This window comes from Condylostylus longicornis, unplaced genomic scaffold (genome assembly GCF_029603195.1).
Source record: "Condylostylus longicornis isolate FDR11 unplaced genomic scaffold, ASM2960319v2 ptg000080l, whole genome shotgun sequence".
Classification (NCBI taxonomy): domain Eukaryota; kingdom Metazoa; phylum Arthropoda; class Insecta; order Diptera; family Dolichopodidae; genus Condylostylus; species Condylostylus longicornis.
The window spans coordinates 3,609,335-3,630,612 of record NW_026578048.1 but is presented as its reverse complement, the minus strand read 5'-3'; the positions used below and the strand labels follow the sequence as shown (position 1 = coordinate 3,630,612).

The following is a 21,278-nucleotide window of genomic DNA, read 5'->3' as shown; positions in this document are numbered from 1 at the left end:
GGTTAGAGGATCGAAAATGGATAAAACATTTGTTCCGGACTGGGTGCCAAACCTCAAAGGTTTCTAAGCTCTAAGAATTTTAACGAATTTTCACGAAATTTTTACTTACCCAAGTTTTTTTTATTATAACTTTAAAATCTTTAACAATGTCTTAAGCAAGACTAATCAAGATGCAATAAAGATACAATTTAAGTAATTTTTTGACTTCTTGAACTGAAGTAAATGAATGAAAACTAAAATTCGCAACATATTTTCGACGGTTACACAATTTTTATGTATATGTATACATTACATACATTTATGTAATGTATAATATATGTATACATTAGGAAAAAATATACATGACCACAGTAAAGTTAATTATTTTGCCGTTATTATATTGTCAGTAGTTTTTTTAACAACCCAAAAAGTAGCATTCACAAATTGCATTCGTAAGTTTCACAATTCTTATACCTACACATATTCAAGCGAATTCAAGCGCTAGCATTTACTTATTTAACGCAAATTGCTTTCTTTAATGCAGTGAAGCAATATTTTAATTACATATTCTACGGAAATATCTAATATTTGACAAATCTTTAATAATTTATAGTTGGCAATACTTTTATATATATAATGCAGCGTGGCCTTGCAAAAAACATTTACCTTTTCGTCTCCCTCATACAAATTTGTTATTTGTATTATGCTTTCTCTTTCATGTTTATTATTGTTATTTTTCATGCTGGCTAAATAGTAGAGTTTAGTTGCTTGATGAAATTTTTGTATTGGAATTATAGTTGTACCTGTGGTTATCGGTCATAGTTTTTTTTTATTGTGCTGTTTTAATTTTTAAGAACGGGGAATTGAAATTTAATAATTTTAAAAAATTAAAAAAAATAATATTTTAATTTTATTGTAAGCTAAAAGAAAATTGCAAAAAATATTTTTATTGAAAAAAGCTACAAATTATGAGTGAAGATGATAGAGACATTGAAGTGGATGAAAGTGAAGTAAGAAAATTTTTTTTTTGTCATTGGCTTTTTTTATTTTTGCTCTTTAAAGCACGTATATATACATACGTATATATGTATGTATATCACCCACCTATATAGCAGAAAGACAAAAAAAAATTTTTAAAAAATTATCCCCTTTTTAGGAAGAGAATGATTCGGATAGTACAAGAATACCCCAACGAAATGGAAACAGTCATAGTTTTTCTCAGGTAAAACTCTAAAAAAATTTAAATTTTGAAATTTTTGAAGAAAAAAAGTGAAATATTTTTGAATCTTATTTTAACTACGTAAATATTTTTTTTATACATTTCGTTGTTGTTGCTTTCCATGTATTATTGTCAAAAGAGAGTAGGAATTTTTTTTTCATTAATGTAGTAATTACTCATTACGCCATGTTTTTTTTCATATTATTATATTATTGTTTCTTTTTTGAGCTCTCACACTTATTTGTGATTGGCTGATACACATTGTTATCTCTGTCTAGAAGCTGTCAAAATGTCACGTGGACGAAATAAGCATGCAAAATTTTTTTTTTAGTTCTATACGAGGAAGAAAGAAGAAAAAAAATGTGTGTATGCATGTTGGTGGTAGTGTTCTATATATGTTTGCTGGCTTAATTGATAAAAAGGAAAGGTTTTTTATTATTTTCTTTTTTAAATAAAGAGCCTGTGTTGGTGTTTGTGTCATGTGCGTTTCTATTTTGCTTTTTTTTCTAAATCAACAACAAGACCTTATACATAATAACAAACAAAATATTGTCATGAATGAAACATAAAATTTGAAATTTTCAATAAAAGTAAATATTGGTAATAGAAAGTTATTCAAATGTACATAGTTGGTCACAATAATAAATTATGATTTTTTCAAAACTAACGAAAAGATTTATTTTCTAATTAGACTGTAAATGAGTTCCAGTGTCATACTGGCAACTTACATACATACACATAGCATAAAAATAATACATATTTTCTTATTTGGAATTCAGTTTGGTTTTTTTTTTATTTTCCACCCATACGTATTTTTATTTAATTTTTCTGGTCCCTATTTTATATTGCATGCATATACTTATGATATTTCATATATTAATTCCAAATTTTCTATTATTTTCAATTCAAAAAATATAGTTGGAAGTAAAACAATAATTTTTTTCAAACTTTTCTAATAAATTCTACTCTTGATTGAGTCACATATTTTTTTATGTTTAAATAAAAAATGATTGACAATAGTGATATAAAATAATGTACAAACATATATACTTAGTATGTATATTTATTATAACTATATGATTTACTGTACTATGTACATACCCTCCCCAGTATATTTTGCAAAATATGATGCCACTCATTTCCATAGTAAGTAAAAATATGAACAGCCCTATGTAGTCAAGATCGCGTTTAAACAATAATTATACTAAATTTTAGGCAAATATAAGTTAATGGATACATATACATTTTTTTTGAAAAATAATATACATACATACCTATTTATTCATATAATTTGAAATAAGAAAATTTAAATCAAAAATTTCAGTTTAGATATTGAAACACAAATAAAATTAACTTATGATTAAAAAATTTTATATTATTAAGATATTTAATATAATATATGTTATTTTGCTATATGATTTTTCTTGAATTCAGGCAGAGAAAAGAGCCCACCATAATGCATTAGAGCGTAAACGACGCGATCATATAAAAGACAGTTTTACATGTTTACGAGAAGCGGTTCCATCATTACAGGGCGAAAAGGTAAGACAATTTTATTTAAAAACAATTTTTTTTTACATTATTTTTAACTGATTTATAATTTTAGGCGAGCCGAGCACAAATATTGAAAAAAGCAGCAGAATATATTCAATTTATGAGAAGAAAAAACCAATCCCACCAACAAGACATTGATGATCTCAAAAAACAAAATAACGTTCTAGAAACTCAAAGTAATTTTATTAAATGTAACTTTTTATTGGATATAGTTTTTATATGCTTTTATTAATATGTATATCGTAAATTGCAAAATTTTTAAAAAACTTCATATACTTATATAATATTGGTATTTCCAAACATTATTCTGTTTTAAGTTAGATTCCAAAAAACTGTAAATCAGTTGCCTTTGTTTTCAGCCATTATGTATGTACATAAATGCTTTAACTAATATTGTGATTATTGAGTATACATATTTGCATTTCAGCAATCAGAAAAAAAAAATTTAATATGCAATATAAAAAATAACCTCCATAATATGTTATTATATTTAAATAAGATATTGGAAAATATAATCTGTTTTGCTAAGTAGATCTATATCTGTAGTGCTTATGATAATGATTGTAATTCTTGCCAATCTATTATTGATAATAATTGATTCATTATCGAAATATTAGTATGCATGTACTTTATTTCTCTTATTCCCATTTTTATTTTTCAATATTTCTATAACTTTTGAATCAACATAAAATTTGCATACATAAGTTTTTTTTTTGTGCAAAAACATTTTTCTAAATATAAATCAAGTTTAGCAAGTTTAGCCTTAATAATAAAATTTGTTTACCTTTTGTATGTCAGAGTTCTTTTTAATCCATATTGTAAAATTAAGGTGAATTCTAGATTAGGTGAACAAAACAGTGTCCTTACATCTTCGTTGTTAAAGATTTACACTTATTTTATTAGGCTTAATCTCTAATTAGATCTAAAATAGACCTCTATTAGAATATGCGTGTTGGGCTCGGTTATAACATCAAGCTATAGATTTTTTTAGGATTGAGTGTATTCAGAGGAGTTTTTTCTGTTTTTCAATACGTGAGTAGTCTACAAGACGTTGTGTAATAAGGAAATGGTTGAACGTTTCAATGGCTGTGATGTTGTGTGCCTCCAATTCAAATTCAAACTATTTTGGTCTCATTGTTAGTTTATTTAATCCTATCCGATTTTTCAATTTCCTTATTGGAAACTTTAGTAAGCACAAAAATAATGACTAATCTTATCTACATATAAATATGTGCAATTATATTTTGGCATGATAATTGATGTTAGACTTAAGTATTTCGTAAGACAAAAATAGGTATTTTGCAAACTAAATTAGAAGTAGTTGCGTTACAAAACTGAAAATGTAATATGCCACTTTTTAGAGTTATGATTATTTCTATAGTAATAGGTAAAATATAAGTTGAAAATTTTAAAGAATCTAAAATTTTCTTTGCAGTATTATTTCTATTCAGATGTATTCATCAACATGAAAATATTAAATTATATTATTTCAGAAATCTAATTAAGCTTACATATATAACATACATAATATATACATATATTTTATATTTTAGTTCGCCAACTTGAGAGGGCCAAAGACACATTTGCGCTTGGAGAGCATCCACCTGAAGCTATTATACGTCAAATAAAATCAGAAAATGAAGAAACATCTGAGGATGACGAACAGGATTTGGGACCACGTAGCAAAAAAATTAAAACTCCATTAGCGTATCATGCGTAAAAATTAAAGTATATAAATAAGTAAAAAAATAATTTTCAATAGTGTAAACTACAAAAAACAAAACTAATTGCGGGATGACAAAAATAATATTATTTCTATAATTGCTTTCATTTTTGTTTTTAAGTTATATATTTAACTTTTTATTTTGAAGTAATTTGATTTTATATTCAAAAGTGGCAGTTGGAAAACTAAAAAAAAAAATTATACATATATTAAAATAAAAATGAAATTAATTAATATATTATATACATATGAAGACTGGTTTGGTACCTTAAAGAACAAGATATTAATAACAGAAACAAGAAAAATTGCAACTTAAACTGATTAAAATAAAAATTAAGGGACATTTTTAGAAAATATTACGTAATTCTGATTGGTTTATATGAGGTTGCATTTTTTTTTTATAATCGTGTCAAAACTAATTATTATTTTTTTTCTGAAAATTACGAATTATTATGTTTTCAAATCATAAATAAAGTTTACAAAATTATTGCCGATTTCATAATTTAGAGTCAAAAGAAAAAAAAACTATAAATTAATCCTATCCGATTTTTCTATATCCTTATTGGAAATCTTAATAAGCATAAAAGTAATGACTAATCTTAACTATATATAAATAAATAAAAATTCAAAGCCCTTACCATTAATCACACCAGTTAACTTATTACCTTCTCTCAGGGTATTTACATAAAATATTTAAAGTTTAAATTAAAAATTTTAAATATGTTAAATACAGTTAAAATAAAAAATTTATTTAACATACTAAATAAATAATACAGGTAATATTTTTTTCCTGTATCTTTTCAATCAATATTTTTTTTATTTTTAAAATTAATTTACTAATGATTAATAATTTGGTTTAAAATAGATTATATCTCGTCAAGTGGAAATAAAAAATTTTTATAAAAAAGTTAATATTTCTCTTCCGATGACTTCTTCTGTCTTGTTGAAATTAAAAAAATAAATCAAAATATTATTAAAAAAAAAATTTTTATGTTATTAATTTAGTATATTTTCTAAGGATATTTTTTAATCAAAAATTATGTATGTAATTTTCATTTTTGAAAAATTATGTTAAGGAAACTTAAAATGTTTTAAAGATATTGTGGGGCGGCGTTCTATAACAGAACGCTTTAGGCATGGGAGGATACACACGTAAAAAAATCAAAAAAAGAAAAAAATAATTCAGTTAAAGAAATTAAAATAATTAAATTTTTTTTACGAAAATTAAAATTTTATTAAAAATTTCTATACTTGTTCTTGCTTTCTTAAGTGTTAAGAATAAAAGTGAAATATAAATTTTATAAATACATATATATATATTTATTTTTATTTTTCATTTTTTGTAAGTAAATTTTGCAATAAAAAATTTCATATGTTATAGAAATTAATTCGAAAAAAGGATATGGTATCCTTTTTAACAAACAAACATACAAAAAAAAAAACAATATTTATTTTATTTTTTTTTTTTTCGAATTGTAAGATATATTATATATATACTTTATATATACTTGGCTCTATATAAAACATTAATTATTTCTGAATCGTTGGTTTTTTAAGTATTTATAAAACAAAAAAAAAATAAATTTAAAAAATTAAAAAATCGATAACTTCTCATTATTTTAAATTTTCTTTAAGTATTTAAGATTATATTTACAGTGTTATATTATTATTATATATAAAAAAAATTACAATAATTAAAATAAGATGAAATCTAAAAATTTTATGTTTTTCATTTTCATTTTGTGTTTTGTTCAATATTATTTAAAATAATTATAAAATTTTTTGTTCTTTATACAGTTGCGACTCCCTGACATATTATAGAAATTTTCAATTTATTTGAAAAAAAATATTATTGAATTCATTTCATTTTAAGGTATAACTTTAAACATTTTAGTTACTCATATGCTTGATCGACAGGTAGTTTTTGTGACTAAAGAGTTTTCATAAAATTTCTTGTATCATTGGAATTTAATTAAATAGTAACGTAGACTTAAACGCAAATTTATTATTTAAAAATTTTAATTTAATCAAAACAGATATTTAAATTTAAAGAAAATTATTAATGACTTATCGATAATAAAATCTGAATCGATATTAAATAATGCGATAATAGGTAAATTTCTAAAAAGAAATTTAAGAAGCACTTGCCTCTGAAATACATCACGCAATATTCCCTGCTATAAAATTACCTAAAACCTTTTTGGTATACCAAATTTTTTGATTATTTCATCCAAATAACTAAAATTCTAAATCATAATTATTTTCTTATTTTTTTATGGAAAAAAAATATTTATTCTCTTAGTTAAAATTATTAGAATCTTACTAATAAGGTATTTTTCATAAAAAAGAATTTTTATACTTATGTAGGTGTATATATAGTAAAATAAAATAATAGACAGGAAGATACTTAAACTTTTACCGTATTAAATTGAATTCAGATAAATCACGCAATATTAGTTACGTTATCTATCTATAACTTTAATTTTTTAGTATTTATAGTAAACTATTTAGGTACACATAGAATAATTTATAAATACTTAAAAAATTGTCGATTTTAATTTAAAATTATTATGTATGTGTTATAATAATATTACACAAAAACATTTAATATAATTAATTTTAGTAATTATAATTTAATTTATAAATGCATAGAATACCACAGAAATACATTAAAAACTAAAACGGGAAAAAAAAAACAAAACATGTGTATAAATTTATTTTAGAAAAATAAAAAAATTAAATAAAATTTAAACAAAAAACTTTATTTATTTTATATTTTAGTTCAAATGTTATGTTAATAAAATTTTCTATATAGCAAATAAATGCCGTTTTAAAAATTTTCAATAAAGAAAAAAATCGTTATAATTCAATTTATATTCATATAATTTTTGCTGTTAACTCGAAATAACAGCTAAACGGCAAAATCTACCTTTCACTATTTCATATATTACCATATACACAATATGGAGACAAACAAAAACTGTCAAATAGGATTCTTGCCTATTTTATTCGCTTTATTCTGGGCGATCTTATTTATATACGTTATGTGTATTCTATATGAATTTTCACATTTCGCCGCGAAAATTATGTAATGTATCGATTATTCTATAATTAAACAATTTTTCAAAATTTGTAATCTAATTTAACTAATATATTAAAATATGAAAATTTTTTTTCAAGCAAGTCGTAGTCAGCATGCTGTAATCGTAAAAGGAAATACAAATTTTTAGCTCCGAACAATTTAAGGCAAAAAACTAAATCGAATCTACTTTTTAAAGAACTGAATCTGCTTCGAAGTAAAAAAAAAACGCCATTAGACTATTTAACAAATGACATTTACTTTTTAGAATTACGGATACATTCTCATTTTTCGACAAGCTTTTTAACTTTATTGAACAATTAGGCTACTAACGATTCAACGTGCTGAACACTTGCCAAGTTGAATAGTGGAGGAGTAGTATTTTATTGCATTTAATGTGTTTGTTGATAGTTTGTTTCTGTATTTGATTTTATTGTTATTTATAATAGAAAAAGTTCGTTTTGCATTTGCAATTTAAATTACGTTTAATTTTTTTTATTTTTTAATGCCAGGTAATGAGAAATATCTGGCATTTTGAGTAATAAATCTGGACATCTGGCACGCCTTCGAAAAATATAATAAATCTGGCAACATGGTAACATTGTACAATATTGAAACTACAATACTGCCAACATTAAAATAAACAAATTTATGAAAAAGTAAAAATAAAACAAAACTACATACATATTTCTCTGATATAAATAGGTTTTTTTTTTGAATTTGCATGGTATAATTACGAGAGAGTTCGTTGTGTTAAGACGTTTATTTCATAAGTTAACTGTATAGGAAGATAAAAAGAAAATTTGTTTTTTTTTTTTTAGTTTGTTGAAAAATTATTTTTAAAATCAAATTTCTTACAAGCTAGTAATTAATAGATCCGTAACACGCAAGAAAATTCAAAATTGAAAAGAAGAGAAAGTTGAAAAATTTTGGAAAAGAATTTAATTTTTTTTTTAAGTTTTAAATTTAAAAAAAAAAAATTATAATAAGAAAAATATAAATTTATAAATAAGTTTTCAAAGTGATTTTTGTGAGCACTTTCAAATAATTTTTAAATTTATAAAAATTAATATCAAAAATAAAGTGAAGAAAAATTGAAAATTTCAAAATAGCCAGGAATAGAAAAAAAAATTTCTTTTTCGAAAAATAATAGGTAATTGAGAAAAAATTATTTTATAATATGGGAGATATGTATGTACATGTGTATTATATGTTATTTCATATAATATATTTATGTATTTTGTAAATATATAAGGCGATTTGTGTATAACATATTACATATACAATTAATACGTATAAAAAATATACATAAATGGTACATATTTAAAATGATTATGAAAAAATTAAAATTGTGTAGAAAATTTAATATTGAAATGAAATTTTACCATAATTTTATTATTTATGCATCATAAGTTCATATAACATAAATTATTAATACATTATTTGCTTTATTTATATAAAAGTAAAAAAAAAAATAATTTTCGAAAAAAAAAAAATATTTACTTGCTCATATTATTTTTTCGTGCCACAAATTTGACAAAAAAAAAAATTACATGTTAAAAAAATGCAAAATCAAATGAAAAAGATAAAGATAGATACAAAAAATAAAAAGGCAACATATATAATAGTATGTATGTTTGTATAATTTATTATTATATGAATGGTGGAATATAGAAGTGCTATAGTGAGAAAGAGAGAAAAAAATTACAGTGAGAAAGAGAAAACGTATTGTATTCATGGCAAACATTTCATAAAAATTAAATTCAATCGTCATTTTTATATAATCACATGTATATAGCAATTAAATTATATAGTATATAAACTCAACTACATTTGTAAATATATAAATATAATTTCCTTACCCCTTAAGTCAGTTTTTATCAAATATAAAATATAGATCTATTTATTTACATTCAGTTGTTCAGATGTTTAGTTATATGTACATATATAGAAACAAGATAAGTATACTGTTTCTGTATATAAACTTTATAACTTTTATAATGACTTAATAGTGTATGTAAACAATTACTTTACATATGCATATAAGATATTTATAAAATTGGCAACGTTTCATTTTTTATTTTAGAGGAAAAAAAAGGGCAAAAAGGTTTATAAGCATAGTATATAATTTTTTTTTGTGTAATATTTATGTAAATAAATATTATTTACCAAAGTATATAATGAATTTTTTATATAAAGGAAATGTAATTCTCAGTTTATTCCGATAAATAAAATTGTTATATTTATACATAGATCAGGTTTTTTTTTCAGCCATATTCGTTTGTATACATTTACATATCCATATATATTTGAAAATGAATAATATAAATAATACTTATGTATGTATATAAAAAATATAAAACGTTAGATTGCAATAAAGTACATAGCTAGATTAATATTAAATAAAATTATAGATAGGAACCTACTTAATTTTATAAATAAATAGGTATGTTACTTGGATTCACGACTTAAATATTACTTATACAGCCATGATTTTGAATACACGAAATACATATATTGTCCACAATATACCTATAAATTGAAAATTTATTTTCAATATTTTTTTAAAACAATAAGAAAACTTATTTTTCTAAAAAATATTCAATAATGGCTTAAGAGTACATAACAAAAAATTTCATTCTTCTATCCTTAAATTTGTCTTACAAATAAAACCGTCCTGTACAAATAAATTTTCAAAATACTTTCTCAAATCTGCTTAAATATGTATGTATGTGAACATATTCTACGTAAATATGTACATAATTACTTATTTGTTACAAAATATAAATTAAAACGAAATAAATTTTCCTTAAAATTTAACACCTGAAATATTTTAATTCTTAATGTTTTCGTTATATGTATATGTATTTATTTGAATATTTGTATTAAATTTTTTGAAAATCATTTGTTTTTTATTTATACAAGCAATATCGTATAATAAGGTTTACAGTAAATGGGATCATTAAGTCCCAATTAATCGAATAAACATGTAATTTAATTAAAATTATTTGATGAACGTTCTTGATATCAAACCTAGATTGTAACATTCGATCTGTACTTTTATGTCAAGTTTTACTTAGTAGCAAGTAAGTAAGTATGTAGATAGTAACAGGGGTACCTGATTAGGAAAAAAACGACTAGGACACCTTTATATGTGCTGGGTGCTTAGTATGTAATTTGATTAACTATCGTTGATATTGTCCTTCCATTTTTGCAAATATGAAAATTGTTTCATGAAAATCGAATTGCATAGAAAGGCCCCCTGCTGTTTAGATGTTATAACTGTTTGCTTAATTTTTAAAAATATTGTTAATAAAAAAATAACATAGTTATAATGTGCGATATTCCTAAATTACCAGTGAACATTAACATTTAAGATACAATTCAGACGTACGAAAATTTTTTATTGATAATAGTGACAAAAATGTAGTAGGTCTAATATATGGGTCTATTTGCCTTAAAACAAAAAAAAAACATTGAACTTTTATTAAAACAAAATCAATTTTTCGAAAATTATTTTTCAAACTTTTATAAAATTTAGGAAGTAAATTCATATATTTTATTTGTTTATTAAAAATTAAAAAAAAAATGGTCAATTAATATTTATTTTTTTTATTTCTTTTTATTTTTTTTTTAAAGAAAAGCTATAGATGCAGTTTTAAAGGATTAAAAATAATTAAATAAATAATCTTAAAAAATAAAATAAAAAAAACGCCTTTAGTACAAACTTTTAAAATTGTTATAAAACTTGCAAAACATTTTAAAATAAATCAAGAATATAGGAATAATAAAAATAATCAGATTTTAAAATAGAATTAAGAAATATCAAACAATAAAATTTTTAATAAAAATTTCATTGTTTCCGGATATATGAATTCAATTTCGCATTAATATATTAAAAAAAAATAAAACATAAACTTCAATAATAGAAATATAAAACATTTAATTTAATGATAATTAAATATTTAATAATTGAATTTTAAATCAAAGTGTCAACACTAAATTCTGTGATACTAGTGCGACAAAATAAACTTCAAGTTTATAAGAAAATTAAAATCTAAATTATTATTAAAAATATTAAAAGAACAAACTGAGATCTGATTATCTTAAAAAAATTTAATGTTAAAAAAATACAATTAAAAAAAAGAACAGTCATAAATTTTAAACAGTAATTAAAAGTAAAAATTGCATTTCTTAAAATTCAAAGCATTAAAATTAATAGATAATAATAATATATATATACAATCAAATAAATTTGTAAAGAATATATATATAAAAGAAAATTATCAATTAGGAAAAAGCTAATAAAAACGTTTTTTTTGTTTCAACATTAATTAATCCTATAAATAAATAAGAAAGAACTACAAACATATATAAAAAAAATCTGAAAAAAAATTTTGAACGTTGAACAAAAACTCAAATTTATATAATAAAATTTTCCTATACTCATAAAATATTAATATAAAATAGAAATAAATTAAAAAGGGTGTGTTAATTAAAAATAAAAAAACAATAAGTTACAATATATATATAGCTAAAAATCCGTAATACCTATAACTTAATAGAGCAGCTAAAAAATCAGTTTATATTTAATGAAACCAATTAATTATATAAAAAAGCATTTCAGAAAAAGATAGCAAAGTAAAACATATATAATAAATAAATATATAATTAAAATTGTGTGTGATATAAATTAATTAATACAATTTTTTGTTTTATAAATCTAAACAGAAAAATCATTAAAAGAATTGCTTTAATAAATTCTATATATTTTGAATGACTTACTCGCACAATAATAAAATTATGGCTGCCGGAGGAGCAACAACAACATCGCCATCTACAATGGCATCACAAAAACAACGTATTGGAAATGGTACAAATCATTCCGTCAGTATTACAACGACATCATCATCACCTCCATCTTCAATATCATCGTCATTGTTAAATGCTTCACCACCTAACAGTACAAATAATAGTTTTAACATTACTTCAACATCTAGTACCGGCGGCAGTGGAAGTAGTTACAGTAGTAGTAGCAGCAGCAGCAGCAGTAGCAGTAGTAGTAGCAGTAGTACTAGCAGTAATGGTGGTTATTATGCCAGTCGCAAACATTCGCAACAATCTTCAAGAACTCATGGCGGATGGCATCATCGTCAAAATAATAAAAATGGACGTTGTACCAATGGTGATAATATTTTAATTAATTCTTCGGCAAATCAACAAAATCATCATTCGCATCATCATCAACATCATCATCATCATCATAAAACAATATTAAATAATAGTGGTAACAGCAATATTAGTAATGGAAAATTTTCAAATAAAGCAGGACGTCATAATTATAATCATCATCATAATAATCATCATCACCATTCGCGACATCATTATCAAAATAACAACAATAGTAATAGTAATAACATTAACAATAATAATGGTGGTAATAATGGTGTACAAGTTTTATTAAATGTTGGAAATAATAGTACACGTTATAATGGCAATTATAATATAACATCGTCAACATTTGCACTTTTACCAACTTTATCGCATTTTGCTGCAAGTAAATGTTTTGATGCTCCAGCTCCAACTGCATTACCGAAACCACCACAACATTGGACAACAAATAATACAACAGTTTATAGTGATATATTAATTGAGAATGATGATGATTATAATAATGAATATGATAGTGATGATCTCATTAATATTAATAATAGTAATGTAATGAATAATGTATTAAGAATAACACCAACATCAAATGAAGCAGTTATAACAAATATAACAACACCAGCAGCAGTAGTAGCAGCATCAATAACAGCAACAACAACAACAACATCATCTACAAAAGTTTCACCACCATCAACAACATCAACTCCAATACCAATCATTAATTATAATAATAATAATAATAATAATGTTAAAGTAAATATTAATGATGGTGCAAATAATAATAATAATAACAAAAATATTATTAATAATTATAATAATATAAATAATACATCTTCTTCCAATATTATATTAAGAAATTGTAGTAGCAGTGCAACAAAGAGTATTTTAAAATCATCAAAACGTAATTTATTAGATGACTTCAATACGCACAATTTAAAATTATTGCTCAATGTGCAATCATAAATTGTAAAATTACTATAAATGGATTAAAAGTTTTTATATATATATATATATATATATATATATATATATATATATATATATGTACTTATATCTTATTATATACAAGAAAGGTTTTTGTTTTTTGTGTTTTCTTACATTTTTTTTTTAACCAAAACAATTTGACTAACAGAAAATTTAATTCTAGAATAAAATTATAAGTATATATATTGTGAATTCATTCATGACCCTTTTCAAGCTTTATCATCATATTTAAAATTATTACTTTTATTATATATTTATTATATATTACAGTATATATATATTTTTTTTAACGTTTAAATTTTATTCAATTTTTTTTTTTTTTTTTTTGGTAAAAATGAATGAAGTAAATCTGTATGTATATCTTAATGTATTTATAAAACAATAGGGAAGAAAATTGGAGCTTAACTATTTTTAAAAATTATGGTTAACTCAGAATAAATACTTGCTGGAATTTAAGAATGAAAAATGCACGTAAAATACAATGAAATTAAAAAAAAAAACATTATTTTGTGTTTTTTTTCCTTTTTTTTTTGATAATACAACGGTTTTGAATACAAGAAGCTAAATCAATGAAACCCACAACAAATTAATAATTATTATCAGAAATAAATGGAAAATTTTTTGAAAATAAAAAACATCATATACCAAAATAGTCTGTAAGAAATTGTATTAAAAAAAAAATAAAATAAAATTCATAAATTATCACAAAAAACTAAAAAAAATTTAAAAAATTAAAAATATGCAAAATATAAAATTATTATCAAACTAAATACAAGTGAAACAGAGAAAAAAATTTTAACTGAAATTTTTGTGAACAGTTTTTTTTTTTTTTTTTGTGAAAAATGCAAATCCAATTTTGCAATTAAAAGAAAAAGATTTCCCAAAGCAATCACACGCAAACACACACATAATTACTGTATGATAATAAAAATAAATAAAAGAAAAAATATTTTTTTTTAAATTCAATATTTAATAAAATTTTCTTAAAAATATGACAACAGATATACTTATACTATATATAACAGAAAATCCAAAAATAAACAGCTCGAAATAAAAAATATTGTATATTTAAAAACAAAAATGAATTATATATTGTATGTATGTATGAAATATTGTATATATATTATAAAAATTCCATAGCCCAGCATTAATAATAAAAAATAAATTGCAACTTATTAAGAAATCAACTCTTTCTACCAATATTTAATTAAATACATATATTTATTATGGTTTAGAAAAAAAAAGAAAAAAAGAAAATTTAAAATTACAATTTTTAAAAAAATAAATTTAAAAATTTTGATAAATAAACACAAGTGAATACTATATATAATATATATAAAATATATATATATAATAAATAATAATATGTATAAGAACAATTAAATGAAACATTATTAAAAGTTGTAAAAAAAAAAACAAAAAAAATAGAAAAAAAAAATAATCAAAGTTTTAATTAATTTTATATAAAAAAAAAATAAAATAAAAATACCTAAAAAATTATATAAAAAAATCTCCAACGAATCGTGATATTTAAAGGAAATTTAAAGACTTTTTTCAAAAAAAAAAAAAAAATAGTAAAAGAAATAAAAAAAAATTTAATTAAAATTAAAAATACGTTTGTATTGTAGTGTGTAAAATAAATACATAATAAAAATAAAAAGAATATTGAATGTTATAAAAACAAAAATAAAAAAGCAAAAAACTTAAAATATAAAGGAAAAAGAAAAACTTTTAGAAAAAATAAAACTTTATCACATATTTTATCAAATAAATAAATAATCATATATGCAACAAGAAAAAAGTAAAACTCAATTTATAAATTAAAATCATTAAAATTACAAAAACAAAAACACCTTTAACAATTAAATTGTAAGATGAAAAGAAGAAGGAAAAATTAATGTAAAATTTTTAGTTTCTCATTTATATAAAAAATTTATTGCAGTGCAAAATTGTTTTTTTTTTTTTTTGTAATATTTTAATAAATTTAAATAATATTATAAATGTTCTTCAAAATATATACCACCCACCTATTTAAAACTTTGTAAATACAAACTAAAATTATGTAATTAAAAAAAAAGGAAAAAAAAACTGAATATAATATCTACCAAGACACGAAAACCAATTAGGGAAATTAAAAACTAAAAATGTAAGTACCTACCTAGGTACCAATATTTGTTTTCCTTTATTAAATTTTTTTTTATGTTTTTTTTTTTTACTATTAAAACTTTAATAATAAAATAATAGTGATTATTTGAATAAATTTTCTAAAATATTAAATTTAATATTAAAATTAAAATTAAATCAAAACATTCTAAAATCAATTAAGAAAATAATAAAAAACAACATCAATTTAATAACACTATTCAAAATAACAACAGATTACAAAAAGATTCTAATTAATTTTTGACAAAAAAAAAAAGAAAATTAAAAAATAATTAAGCCATCAAATATATATACATACATAAGTAACGTATGTGTATATAAAAAACAAAAGTAGTAGTATTTTTAAAGAATTTTAAAATTTTAAAAAAGATGGTAAATATTAATAATTAATTGATAATAGATTGCAATAAAAGAATTGCATATAAAAAGAAATAAAATACTTATTTGTTTTTTTTTTAATAAATTATAAAAAAAATACTTTGGAAAAAAAAAGACGATGAACACCTACTTTTTATTTAAAATATAATAAAAATTCAAATTAAAATAATTATTATTATTAAAAAATTTGTAAATTATATGTGATACTTATAAAACTAATTAAACAAATAATTACAATAATTGAAAACAAATTAGAAAATGTACTGAATAATCAAGAAGAACCAAAAATATACAATAACAACAGTATATGAACACAAAAAAAATAAATAAAAATTTAAAATAGATAAATAATTTACTTAAATAATTAAAAAAATATAGGTACCATCATTGAAATAAAGTTTAAATCTATCATTATTATAATTTTATAATTTAAAAAGAAAAAAAAATAATTTAAATTTTTTAAAAGAAGAAAACAATAAAATAATTTTCATATTTTTATTAAAAAGTAGAAACAACAATGTGTTTTGAATGTTTGCGTTATTCTACAAGTCTATTTCTTTGGAATTTCATGTTATTCGTGCATTAAACAAATTTTAAATTTTTTATTTTTTTTTTTACAATAACTATTTTATTACAACTATATAATTTATATTCATATAAAAATATATTAAAATTTATAAAAAAATGAAAACAAATAATTAAAATTACCGTATTTCAATAAAATTTTCAATACTTATCTGAAAAAAAAAAAATGGATTTTAAATGATTGGAATTAATACTTAAATTAAAATTTATTGAATAATAAATAAAATATTTATTTAAAAATATTAATAATGCACACACTTAAAATAACAAATGCTTACATCTTAATTTTTTCATACACATTTAGTATATATATATATATACATCATATTATATACAAGTAAAATATTAATTGAAAAATACAATTATAATAATAATATTGGCATAAAGTCATTCAAAAATATAAATAACAAATGTAAAAACTATTTAATATGAAAAATGGAACGAAAATAAAAAAAAATTACAGACAATAGGAATGATTTTGAGCTTAAGATGATTGCGATGATAAAAAGTGATAAAGGTGATAATATAATGTAAGCGACATAATTAATAAGTAAATATAAACAACCATGTAAAAAAATTTTTTTTTTTTTTTTTGAAAATATCTTCAATTTTTTTTCTCGTTCCTTTAATTGCAAATTTTACAAACAAAATTTATTATAACAAAATATAATTGAATAAAACAAAAACTGTTTATCTAATTTTTTTTGTATTTGTACACTTTCTTTTTCTTTACTTATTTTATATTTTTCATTGGTAAACTTCCTCACCAAAAAAAAAAATATTAAATAATATAAAATTCAAAACGGATTTATTTATAGAATATTTTTTATATAAATAATTGCAATATACTAAAATTTATTATGTATTATATTTTATAAAAAAAAAAACAAGATATATAATACTATCAATGGATTTATATGTATGTAACATATAATTTATATAAATTCTTATACATTTTACTTATATAATATTAAAAAATAATTCAAACAACATTTTGTGAATATGAAAACATCAAAGAAACATAATGAACTCCAGTAAAAAAAATTACAAGCAAACAAATAACAAACAAAAAAACTAAAATTAAAAAAAAATAGTAAAAACAAAATTAATTTTATTTATTAATTGATTTAAAAATATATGTATATATATATGTATACACATATATATTAAAATGAAAATTTTTAAATAAATTGTGATGAATAACAACAACAAATTTTATAAATATAAGAAAAAAATTAAATAGTAATTTTATTATTTTTATTATTGATTATTGTAATATTTTTTAATTTTAATTTTTTGAAATTTTGTTTCAATTTTCAAAAACACAATGAATAATTTAAAATAAATGCACCATATTATAAATTGATATTATTGAAATATAGAAGAGAGGCTATTTTATTTTTCTCTATAAGCAGGACCGGACCATAAAATTAATTTTTTTTGTTAAAAACCAATATTTAAATTAAATGATTTTTTTCTACTTGTTTATATTTTTAAATAATAAAAAATTTTCGTTAAAACCTTATAAGATTATAAAAAATTTGTATGTTTTGTTATCATTTAGATTTTACATTCGTTGACTTTTGTTTTTCTAAATATTTTAGAGAATTACCGTAAAATTTTTAAAAATTCAAACAGATTGTTTTTGATTCCGAAAATTATTTAAAACCAATTCTGTTATACTAAAACGTATTCTTATATTAATATTTTTTTAATGAATTATAAAAATTATTTTCAAAGCTACTGCAATATTTCATATGAAATATATATATTTGATATATATCAAAATAATTGGATTTTATTTTAATAAATTACATAAAAATGAAAATTTTTAAAAAATAAATGTAATTTTGTATAGTTTCTAAAAATTTATATAATTTTTTTTTAATATAGAACATTTAGACAAAATTAGATTATATTTAGTTATTTATAATAAAATTCAATCAATATTTTTATGAAGTATTTAAATTTTAAGAAAAACTTAGCTTGAACAATCTTATCTTAAATGCCTGGAATATTTCATTAAACATATTAAATATATAAGTGTGATTTATTTTATGTACATGTGCATATAATTTAGAAATACAAATGTATTTAAATTTATATTATATTTTATATTTTTAATTTATATATAATAAAATAATTTCTTTAAATTATTCTATTATATATAAATAAAAAAATTATGTATTTTATATTATATTATTATAATATATGTTTTATAAATTATATCAAAATATAATATATTAAATATTCTATATTAATTAATATAATTTAATAAATTATACGAAGAAAAAACAAACAGGAAGCTTTATTAGTTTAATTATATTGAATAAAATATATAAATGTAATAGTAATAATAATATAATTAATATTAATATTAATAACTTGATTGATTACCAATTAATATTAATATTAGTATTAATATTATATAATAATAAAATATATATATATAAAACAGTATTAATAATAATATTAATTTATAAAAGGTAATAGTTATATAAATTAATAATTTTATTTATATATAGCAGTATATTAAAAAAATTTATTAAATAATATAAAATGCAGTAGCAGTACAAAATTAAAGAAATATAAAAAAAATCTTTTATACTAAATATGAGAAAATTGAAACAAATAAAGAAAAAATTAAAAATAATAGTAATTTATAAAAATAAAATAATAAAAATCTAATACTTATATAAAAAAAACAAATACTATTGTAAGTGGTTACCAAAGGTGCTTCAGTTAATAAATATGTAATAAAAATATAAAATTTAATATAAAAATAAAATAAATGTATTAAAACAATTATTGTGAATCCAATTTAATAATTTTCTATTTTTTAGAACATTTTCTTATTTCATTGTTTTTTTATTGATGTAATTGTAAAATTTACATAGAAAATTTTTATAAATACTATTATGTTTTTTTTTATTTTTTTCAAATCCCAATAAATCTAATATTATATTTTGTTTTTAGATTTGAAAAAGAAGAAAAATTTTTGATTTCATATTTGCACTTTAATTGAAAAAAAGGGAAAATATTTGCAATGCATTTCTTTTTGTGATTTTTCTTCTGAATTTATTTTAATAATTTTTACGAATCTATAAATTTTATTTAATATTTATGCTGTAGTAGTTATATATAAAGGAATACTATTATAATACTATTGCATTATAGTTTTAGATAAAAAAATATTCATATTCAGTTCTATCATGAATTCCGTTCGTAGCCATGAAATTCGAAAAATTTAAAATATCATACTATCAATTCCAAATTATTAAAAATTTGGTCAAAACATTCGTAATACAGCATAATAATCCTTTAGAGTAAAATACATAAAGTAGAGTAAAATATCTTTTTTGTATGAAATTTGTTTATAAAATACAAACACAAAAATATATTGCTAATTGAAATCAAATAATTAATTTTAGCATTCCGAAAAATTGTGTTGCCATTGCTGATTGAAAAAAAAAATATTTATTACGAATGGCATTTGGTGATCTTTATTTGGACTTTACGCCGTAGTTAAATTCGGAATTCGTAGCAGGGTTGAGTAATTCGAAGTTGCAAATATGAATTTAAATTTATATTTTATAATTATATTTTTAAAATATGATTTATGTAATTAATGAAAATGGATTTACAAATTTAAAATTAATTAAAAAAATTAATATATATATATAATCCGACAATATCAATTAAATATAAAATATTTTAAATAAAAATAAAATAATAATAATAATGAAAATAATCAAATGCTATTATAATTAATATTATTATATTAATATTAATTGCTTGTATGTATATATTTTATTATTTATATAATATTATATATATATATATATATATATATATATATATATTTAAGTATATAACCTAATAATTGTTTTTAAATTTCGTATGTGGCAATTCTTGTGTTTTATTTTTGTATTCTTTTAAGGTAGTTTCGATAAAAATAAAATAATTTTAAATTTTATACAAATTATTAAGAATAGCATAAAAATATAATGTGAAATTTAATTATTGTACATTAGGTATATGCATATTATATTATATATACCCATTCATACCACATTCATTATATTATTAATGAATTTTTGAAAGCAAATTATTTAAAATTTTTTTATTTTTATTTAATTTAAAAAATCATAAAACTAATAATCTTATTATTGTTTTTTTTTTATTATTATTAAAAAAGAAAATGAATAATTTAATTACAACAAAAAAAAAATTATATTATTTTGTTAGTATTTTGAATAATTAAATTGATTTAATGATTTTATATAAGAAAAAAAATTAAAAGAACAATAAGTAAATACACACATGAATGAATTAATGATTAAGAAAATATTTTATTTTATTTTTTTTTTAATTAAAGTTTAATTTTTTAAACTGAAAAATAAGATGAATTTTTTATTTTGTTTTATTTATCAACATTAAAAATTCAT

At 19.8% G+C, this 21,278-nt stretch overlaps 2 protein-coding genes across 3 annotated transcripts; both read left to right on the top strand.

Moving 5' to 3' along the window:
* Positions 1–769: 769 nt before the first annotated feature.
* LOC129613041 (protein max) lies at positions 770–5,892 on the top strand. The gene is made up of 5 exons (XM_055526934.1): positions 770–989; positions 1,136–1,201; positions 2,633–2,740; positions 2,805–2,928; positions 4,306–5,892. Exons 1-5 carry the CDS (start codon positions 948–950, stop codon positions 4,470–4,472), a joined length of 507 nt encoding a protein of 168 aa, XP_055382909.1. The 5' UTR covers positions 770–947; the 3' UTR covers positions 4,473–5,892.
* A 2,404-nt stretch (positions 5,893–8,296) lies between these two features.
* Positions 8,297–15,083, top strand: LOC129613102 (probable cyclin-dependent serine/threonine-protein kinase DDB_G0292550). 2 transcript variants are annotated; one of them, XM_055527028.1, is made up of 2 exons: positions 8,297–8,707; positions 11,199–15,083. In XM_055527028.1, the coding sequence occupies exon 2, from the start codon at positions 12,331–12,333 to the stop codon at positions 13,681–13,683; it is 1,353 nt and encodes a 450-aa protein (XP_055383003.1). In that variant the 5' UTR covers positions 8,297–8,707; positions 11,199–12,330; the 3' UTR covers positions 13,684–15,083. The 2 variants fall into 2 exon arrangements, with proteins under 2 accessions (XP_055383003.1, XP_055383002.1); XM_055527027.1 differs by having other exon boundaries at positions 11,194–15,083.
* Positions 15,084–21,278: the final 6,195 nt, after the last annotated feature.